At 42.2% G+C, this 10,060-nt stretch overlaps 1 protein-coding gene across 4 annotated transcripts in view; it reads left to right on the plus strand.

Moving 5' to 3' along the window:
- LOC140194165 (glycoprotein endo-alpha-1,2-mannosidase-like) overlaps positions 1 to 4,758 on the plus strand; it is a 47,180-nt gene extending 42,422 nt beyond the window's left edge. For all 4 annotated transcript variants that reach the window (XM_072251668.1, XM_072251665.1, XM_072251666.1 and 1 more), the window contains one exon: positions 370 to 4,758. In XM_072251668.1, the coding sequence (XP_072107769.1) occupies positions 370 to 1,006 (637 nt within the window). In that variant the 3' untranslated portion in view covers positions 1,007 to 4,758. The remainder of the gene's footprint in view (positions 1 to 369) is intronic.
- The last annotated feature ends 5,302 nt before the right edge of the window (positions 4,759 to 10,060 follow it).

Raw genomic sequence — 10,060 nt, forward strand, 5'->3', positions numbered from 1 at the left:
GAAGCTGCATAACCTTGGTCCTAGCGAGGATAGGCCTCAGACCACGCTATCGCCTGCTTGCAGCTGCCCAGGACAAAATGTTGTAAGTGGTGTGGCACTGCGGCCATGCTAGAGTCAGTGCTGCCCTCCGGTGTTTGCTCAGCAGAAGAAAGCCTGTATTGTGTTTAACTGTAGACTGTTGCAACATCCATAGACTCGGGGACTTGGACTATGTTTTGTGCTGTGTGTGACTGACTGTTGGTACTGTGTCAGCACCGTGGCCCTAGATTAACGCTATTTCATTTGGTTGCATTCATCGGTATTTATGTACTGTTGAAAGACAATCAAACTTGAAAGTGAACTTAGTTTTCTTTCTTTTCCTTTTTACAGGTATGGATCCCACCCTGCATTTTATAGACACAAAACTAACTCAGGAAAATCCCTTCCAATGTTCTACATTTATGATTCGTATATCACTAACCCAGGATCTTGGGCCAGCCTTTTCTCTGCTTCAGGATCGAGTTCAGTTCGAAACACTCAATACGACGCACTGTTCATTGCCCTTATTGTCGAAGAACAACACAAAAATGAAATTTTACAGGGTGGATTTGATGGCATGTATACATACTTTGCAACAAATGGATTCTCTCATGGTTCCTCTCATCAAAACTGGCAAGCGATAAAAGATTTCTGTGACAGCAATAACCTTATGTTTATCCCAAGTGTAGGACCTGGGTATATAGACACCAGCATTAGGGCTTGGAACAACCATAATACAAGAAACCGTGTCAATGGCAAATATTATGAGACTGCTTTAAGTACAGCCCTTCTAATTCGTCCAGAAATAATCACTATAACTTCATTTAATGAGTGGCATGAAGGAACTCAGATTGAGAAAGCTGTTCCCAAGAAGACAAGTCAAGTGGTTTATCTGGACTACCTGCCTCATAAGCCAGACATCTACCTGGAGATAACTCGGAAATGGGCAGAAAAGTTTCACGAAGAGAAAGAACAGTGGCTGATGTGAATGTTTTCAATCTTGCTTTCATAAAGGAATAAAGTAATATTGATCTGTGCAATCAAGAACTAAGTTTTTTTTCAGGTGAGGGGAGGGTTTATAGTGGTGGGGGAATGGAAGTCATCGCTCAATCTTGTACTTTAATGGTGTCAGCCAAGGGTCAAAATTCAATGTTCAGTGACTAGATAAAATCATACTCGTACTGAGTTGAGGAAATGCTTGTATTCTTTATAGTATATTTCAGGATATTCCAGAGTGCATGACGTCCAAGTATCCCAAAATAGTGCTGTAGAAAATGTAGGAATTACTTGGATTATAGCAAGCTGATCCAAACAGCAATGTGGTAGTGACCAAGTAGTCTATTTTAGTAAATCTAGCAAGAGAAAACTAATAACCAGGATATTGCAGATAACTCTGCTTTTTAATCCCATTCCAACATGTTAGTTCATGGCCACCTCTACTGCTACAATGAGGCAACATTCAGGTTGGAGGAGCAACACCTTATATTCCATCTGGGTAGCTCCAACCTGATGGCAATAACTTTGATTTCTTGAACTTCCTGTAATTGCCTTCTCCCTCCCTCCTGCCCTTCACCATTCCCCATTCCTGTTACCTTCTTTCACATTATCTCCTTACCTGCCCATCAGCTCCATCTGGTGCTCTTTTCCCTTCCCTTCCTTCCATGATCTTCTGTCCTCTCCTATCAGATTCTCCCTTCTTCAGCCCTTTATCTCTTTCACAACCAACCTCCCAGCTCTTCTCCCTCCCTCCCCCTCTTGCGGTTTCACCTATCATCTGCCAACTTGTACTTCTTCCTCCCCTCTCCCCACCTTAAGTGTGACTCCACCCCCCCCCCTTCATTTTCAGTCCTGATGCAGGGTCTTGGCCCGAAATGTCAACTGTTTACTCCTTTCCATAGATGCTGCTTGGTCTACTGAGTTCCTCCAGCATTTTGTGTCTGTTACTCTGGAGTTCCAACATCTGCAGATTTTCCTGTGTTCCTGCTATTTAATAGTTCCATGGGATGTTTTACAAAGATTCTATGACAGTGGATGGAAATTAGGGTACTTTTACAAAGCACTGTAAACTTATAAGTTTCTCCAATTGTGAAGTGGTAATGTAAAACTAGGTACAATCTAATGGATGTCAACAGCTTTGAGTTACCATTAATATACAATCTTAATTGAGTGTTTGCAAATTGAGGGCCATTGAGAGCAGGCTGCAGGCACCTTTGCCTGTTAATGGTGTCATAATGATGAGTAATCTCTCCTACTCAGCGCCCAGTTGCTCAGTACCCCAACACAATCCAAGTGTCCACTCTAGACCTCCCTGTACCATTTGATAATCGGTTCATACAACATGAGGATCATGACTTTGAGCTATTTGTAGGCGCTAACTATCAAATTACTTGAATTATGAACACTTAATTGTTGTGACACTGAATGCCTTTGGGGATGATTAGGCTATCAGTCACAGTTAATATTGGAGAATTTCACTATGTTTTCAGGGATGTAATGGGTTGGGGAAAGAATCATTTAATTTTGTTTTGTTACAATGCAGATAATGTCACAGTTTACTTGTGTTTCTTGTGGACAAGAATTTGAGAAAATGTTTATGTGGTTTCAGCTGGGCAATGGAAACCGCATCCCGCTTCCTTGCATTTCTTAAGATGTTTCTCAAACTTGTAAAACTACTGTATATTGGCATTATTTAAACTTACTGTACTCTACTGAGTGGCTAAAATATAGACTTATGATTGGGAGGGCTACTACATGTGAAATTAACACTTGAAATAATTTTTGTTGTTACTTTTTACCGTACCTGTGGATTTTCTTCATTTATTTGTTGGTAAAGGATTGATTACTGTCAGATTGTAAACTGAAGGTTCAAGGTTTTGTTTGTTTAACGATGAATAAGGATATTTTCATTTTGTCTGTGAATTGAGGTAACTGTGTTCTAGCACACTAGCATACATAATTGTCTGAGGGTTTACTCTACTTTTCACAAGGCCCAGTTCTCTGCTTTGACAGTAAAAGCTGCAGTATGTAGTGGTTATATTTTACAATATAAATTCATTTAGTAACACTAAAGAAAAAATGGATTTTTTCTGTTAGTAGATAATCTTTTGTATTAACCTCAATGCCCACATACTGAATAAACCATCCTGAACATTTGGAATTATACCTCTACTAATGCATGCCAAAGGACAGCCTTCAATTGCACTTGGGTGGACTAGTTCAGTATAATTTTGTTTTATTTTTCTCCCCCAAGTTTAATTTTGAAAACGTATTGACCAGAGTGGAAATTTCTGGTAATTTTCACCTGTAACCGCCAGATTCGATGGGCTGTGTTAATCTAGGAGAAGACAGTCGTCACCCCTGCCAAACTGATGAAATCTCATTTGTACGGATGCTGCGTGATGTGTTCCCATTACAACTCAGTACCACGAAAGATCAGACGGTACACCAAATGCAATCAAACAGTTGAGCTTTATAACTCTTAAGTTAGTACAGAAACAAAGAGAAAAAAGGCCCATTTTAATGAAACAGTCTGTTGTGCACTTTGGAGCTCACGATTTTCCGTCCCATCGATTTCCTCCGAGTGTCATCAACTCCCAAACCCTCACTCCATCCTGCAGTCCACCAGCTCGCTCCTGTCATGTCTTCTTTCTTCATCTGTCCCCGACAAAGGACTGCGAATACCTCCTCTCAGACACACAAAAGAAACAAAACACGCCTCTCATTGGGTGGCACACATTCCAAAGCCCTCATTATCTCAAGTCATAACCCAAACAGTGCTGCTACGGAGAAACCATATCATTAGCAGTGAAACCTCACAGAGCATTACACACCCTTCCCCCTTCCCTCTTCAGTTCCCCACTCTGACTCCCTTACCTCTTCTCTTCGCACTTGCCTATCACCTTCCCCTGTTGGTCTCTCTCCTTTCTCCCATGGTCCACTGTCCTCTTTTATCAGATCCCTGCTCCTCCTGCCCTTTACCTTCCATCTGTTACCTCCCAGTTTCTTACTTGCCCCACCTATCACCTTCTAGCTTGTATTCCTTTCTCTCCCTTCATTTTATTCTGGCATCTTTTCCCTTCCTTTCCAGTCCTGATGAAGGGTCTCGGCCTGAAACATCGACTGTTAGGTGCTGCCTGACCTGCTGAGTTCCTCCAGCATTTTGAGTGTGTTGCTCTGGAAACGTACTGATCATATTTTGTATTGATGGTTAACATTGAAAGCTTGTGAAATTCCAGCTTATGCTTAACTTTACATGACTGTATCGTCTGGTATTCCAGTCTTTATAGATGTTCTTGCGGGTTTTAATTATGAAGAAAGGCTCGTGTATGGGTAGTAAATGTAGTGGAGCTTCAAATATTTTAACACAAGCAAGCACACTTTATCATAAATTATTTCATTTCTATACCATTACTTACAATCCAAGTTTTTGTTGGATGAAATATTGCTAAAGATGTCAGATGTATGTTATGTAAAGAAAAAATGTTTATTGTCACGGTATGTGTCAAAGGGGTAAATGCCTTGGGCTCTAGCTCGATAAATCAATCAAAGATTTTCAGAGTGCATCTAAATCTCAGATTTAACACTTCAGTCATACTTGTCACCCCTATCATGTAAATACATTTATAGACTGAACTCCTACTTCTATAATATAAAACCAATCAAAAGATTGTAAAATTTTGTGCTATGTTTATGGTGCATGAACCTTTAAAATTCAAAAAATAAAGTTTAATACCACTACAATTTGATCTTTGTTATTATTTACCTGCACATGAAGAACTAAGTGTTCAATGTATTAATGCTTTTGAAAAATGTTGTGTGGGATTTATTGTCATGAGGTTTTTTTTGATAACAAAGCCTTTGTATCAATTATTCCTGTAGTGCAAAAATAGTGAGCTGGTGTTCATGGGTTCTTTTTCTGTTCAGAAATCTGATGGTAATGGGGAAGAAGCTGATCTTAAAATGTTGAGTATGTGTCTTCAAGCTCCTGTACCTCCTCTCTGATGGTAGTATTAAGAAGAGGGCATGTCCTGGTGAGTGGATGTCTTTAACAGTGTCACCCATACAGATCAATTTATTACACAGTGCATTGACATGGTACAAGGTGAAACAATAACAGAATTGACACGGCTTCACACGTTTGTATTTTCTGCATGATGGAAGAATGCAGAGTAAAGTACAGCTGCAGTGAGTGCAGTGCAGGCAGACAGTGAGTGTAAAGTCAAGCGAGGTGCATAGAACACACGCAAAATGCTGGAGGAACGCAGCAGCCCAGACAGCATCTGAAGAAGAGTATAGTCAATGCCTGGGGCCAAGAGAAGTGAGGTCAAGAATCCATTTTATGATATAAAGAAATCATTCAGTAGTCTTCCAATGACAGGATAAATGCTGCCCTTGAGCCTGGTGGGATGCGGCTTCACAGGTTTGTATTTTCTGCATGACGGAAGAGGGGAGAAGAGAGAATAACCCAGGTGGGTGGATCTTTGATCATGCTGGATGCTTCATCAAGGCAGCCAGAAGAGTAGATGGGGTAGGCATAAAGAAGGCGGTGACCAAATCATTGACAGGGATTCTGTATCTAGCATAGATAGGGTACACGGTCAAGATCTTTTTTGCTAAATCTTAATCCTTTATGTCTGGACTTCTTGTACTATTATTTCAGATTTCCTGCATCTGATTTAGCATTTTGAAATTTAAAGGGAGGTGGTTAGATTTTCATCCACTGGAGATTGTGTGTATTAACATTACTCAGAGTATAGTTTGAACTCAAGTCCTGGTTACTACTGAGCCCATCGCATTCTCTGTGATAGTGCCAATCTTATGCCGTCGGTGTAAACCGTCTACAGAACCTAATATTGTCCAGAAATTAAAAGGTGTGTTAAGCTACCAATTCACGGCATGCCAGCAAGCAGATGGTCCAGGCAAGCCTTATGGGATTGTGCATGAATGAACAGTCCTTACACAACTGAAGGCCTCCCATCAGCCTGCTCTTTAAAGGGTGTTGGGTAAGCAGCAGTGAGGTGGGATGAATGAAGTTGTGTGGGAAGGAGACAGAGATTAGGAAGAGGTGAGTTCTGGATCAGTGGGAAAATTGAAGTCAATTACTAGGCAAAGGGATCAGAATCTATTGTTGGTAAGGGAGGTTAGGAGGTGTATTAGGGTTAAGGTTGATTGGGCTGTTCAGTCTGGCAAGGTGGTGGGTGTGTTCAAAGGGCTGGCAGATCTCTGATTAGAAGGGTTTTAGAACATAAAAACAGTAGATCACAGTATAGGCCCTTTGGCGCACAATGTGTCAACACTTTCAACCCACTTTAAGGTTGATTTAACTTCTTCCTCACACAGAATCCTCCACTGTCTTTCACGTGTACTTATCTACAGGTCTGCTAAATGTCCCTAATGTATCTGTCTCTTACCACCACCCCGACCGCATGCTTCCCTCACCCACCACTCTCTGTGTAAATGGGCTACCTCTAACATCCCCTTAATACTTCCTTCCAATCACCTTAAGTTTATGCCCCCTCATATGAGCCATTTCCCCCAGGGAAAAGGCACTGGATGTCCACTCCATCTATGCCTCTTATCAAGTCACATCTCATCCCCCTCCATTCCAAAGAGCTCTCTCAACCTTTCCTCATAAGACATGTTCTCTAAACTAGGCAGTATCCTGATAAATCTCTGCACCCTCTCTAAAGCTTCCACATTCTCCCCTATAATGAGTCAGCCAGACTGAATACAATACTCCAAAGTGTGGTCTAACCAGGGTTTTATAGAGATGCAACTCAACCCCCTGATTAATGGAGGCCAACACACTATATGCCTTCTTAACCATCATATCAGCTTACACGGTTGCTGAGGGATCTGTGAACATGGAGCCCAAGGTCCATCTGTTCCTCCATAATGTTAAGAATCCTATTGGGGAGGATGGGGGTGCAATCATCTTTTAAGGTGTGAGGATCAAGAGAGTCCTGGAGCCAACTCTCCCAGGTCAAGTGGAAAGACAATGGAAAACATTGGAGTTACTGCTAAGACCTGGCATAGACTGAGTCCATCATGGGTAAAGCCCTCCCCACGATTAACTTCCAGAAAGAGTGTGGTGGCAGGAAAGCAGCATTCATAATCAAGGATCCCCGTCATCCAGAACATTCTCTCTTCTTGTTATTACCATCATGCAGGAGGCACAGGAGTCTCAGGACTCTCACCACCAGGTTCAGGAGGCAGTTATTACCCCTCAACCATCAGACTCTTGAACCAGGGGAATAACTTCACTCAACTTTACTCCCCCCTACACTGATCCCACAACTAATGAACTCATTTAATATTGCTCATTTCAGTGGTATCCGTTAGTCTCACAAGACCATGGATCTGCGCCTGGAAAGTCTTGCTTGTCCTCTCCAGGGCGCAGGCCTGGACAAGGTTGTTTGGAAGACCGGCAGTTGCCCATGCTGCAAGTCTCCCCTCTCCACGCCACCGATGTTGTCCAAGGGAAGGTCAAAGGCTGATACAGCTTGGCACCAGTGTCATCGCAGGAGTTGCCAGAACGAAGCTGAAGGCAACGTCGGACTGCCTTAGGGACTCCAGCTCCGGATTTGTCCTCAGGGTTTACTCCCGAAGCCTTTCCCATGAGTGGGTATGGCCGCAAGGCAGCGGAGGTTTGAAATCAGAGTTTTCCCTCTCTTAGATGGAGTGCCTTCCCAGGCTGACGAGCTCCTTCTACCCAAAATTGCTGATTTATTTCTTTTGTATCTGCACAATTTGTTGTCTTTTGCCCATTGGTTTTTTGTCTGTCTTTGATGTGTGTGGTCTTTCACCAATTCTATTGTGTTTCTTTGTATTTACTGGCAATGCCTGCAAAAGAATTAATCTCAGGGTGTTATATATGCACTTTGATAATAAATTTGCTTTGAACTTTGACTAGACTTGATGAACTAAGTATATCACGGGAAGGAACATGAGATCAGCTCTAATGCATGTGGTCCAGGCTACTAGTGCATCCAGCAAAATCTCTGAAGTGTTGCTCAATATGTATCGAAGGGCCCAGAGAAAATCAATGTGGTTTTATTATTTTTATTTTTCATTGCCATTGAAGGTAGCTTGTAAAAGCATGCTCCAAACTAATTCAACTTTTCATCTTATGACTTTCTTACCATCTGAGATAAATCTTTATTTACATCTACTGATCGGTACTCCTGCAAGTTAGCAATATACACAATATTTTGGGAGCTGATAATTCCTGTCATTTTGAGATATAATGGGCGGCTGCTTAGTCAGAGCTGTCCTTGGAAATCAACATGGCTTCATGTTTCCTTATGACACAAAACACTGAACAACACAACACTGGGCAGGCCAATCGGCCCGTGATCTTATGCTGATCCTGATGCTAAGTTGTACTAAATAGTCTCCCCCCTATGAATCACCCATAAGTTGTGAGCATGCTGAATTGGCTTGGACACTTGAAGGCTGCCCCCAGCACATCTTTGAGCTGTATTGGTTATTTCGCTGTATGCTGCAATGTATATGTGTCAAAACTAATCTTTCTTTCTTTCTCAAATGCTCCAATCATGACTTTGATGTCAGAGTCTTAGGAACGTACAGCACAGAAAGAGGCTCTTTGGCCATTCATTTAAACTGCCTCCTCCCATCCACCTGAACCTGGACCATAACCCTCCATATCCCTACCCATCCAAAACTTCTCCTAAACATTGGCAAGCACCACTTATACCAACAACTTGTTCCACACTCGTGATCCTCTGAGTGAAGAAGTTTCACCTTATGTCCTCCTTAAACATTTTACCTTTCATCTTTAATCCATAACCTCTGGTTCTTGTCCCACTCTACTTCAGTGAAAAAAGCCTGCTTGTGTTTACCTTATCTATACCCCACATAATTTTGTATGACTATCAAATCTCTTCTCAATCTCCTATGTTTTAAAGAATACAGTCCCAACCTGGTCAGTATTTCCTTATAACTCAGATCCTCCAGACCTGGCAATATCCTTGTAAATTTTATCTGTACTCTCTCATCTGTGTTTACATCTTTGCTGTAGGTCGGTGACCAAAACTGCACACAATACTCTGAATTAGGCCTCACCAATGTCTTATACAACTTCAACATAACATCCCATCTCCTGTTCACAACATATTGATTTCAGAAGGCCAATGCCAAAAGCTTTAAGCTCTGTCTGCCAGAGAAAGCAGGATCTCCCAGTGGCCACATATTTTAATTCCACATCCCATTCCCATTCTGATATGTCTATCCACGGCCTCCTCTACTGTAAAGATGAAGCCGCACTCAGGTTGGAGGAACAACACCTTATATTCCGTCTGGGTAGCCTCCAACCTGATGGCATGAACATTGACTTTACAAACTTCCACTAATGCCCCACCTCCCCCTTATACCCCATCCGTTATTTATTTATATACACACATTCTTTTTCTCTCTCTCCTTTTTCTCCCTCTGTCCCTCTCACTATACCCCTTGCCCATCCTCTGGGTTTCACCCCCCTCCCCCTTTTCTTTCTCCCTGGGCCTCCTGTCTCATGATCCTCTCATATCCCCTTTGCCAATCACCTGTCCAGCTCTTGGCTCCATCCCTCCTCCTCCTGTCTTCTCCTATCATTTTGGATCTCCCCCTCCCCCTCTCACTTTCAAATCTCTTACTAGCTCTTCCTTCAGTTAGTCCTGACGAAGGGCCTCGGCCTGAAACGTCGACTGCACCTCTTCCTAGAGATGCTGCCTGGCCTGCTGCGTTCATCAGCAACTTTTATGTGTGTTGCTTTAAGACCCCATCTATCTTTGCTGCAACTTTTAATAAATTATGGATTTGTGTTCTCAGATCTATTTGTTCTACCACAGTCCTCATTGCCCTGCCATTCACTGTGTAAGTCCTACCCTGGTTGGTCCTACCGAAATGCAACACCTCGCACTTGTCTGCATTAAATTCTATCTGCCATTTTTCCGCCCATTTTTCCAACTACTGCAGATCCTGCTGCAACCTCTAATAGTCTTCCTCACTGTTCAATACACCCTAACTCCTGGTGTCATCTGCA

Source organism: Mobula birostris, chromosome 2, assembly GCF_030028105.1.
Source record: "Mobula birostris isolate sMobBir1 chromosome 2, sMobBir1.hap1, whole genome shotgun sequence".
NCBI lineage: Eukaryota > Metazoa > Chordata > Chondrichthyes > Myliobatiformes > Myliobatidae > Mobula > Mobula birostris.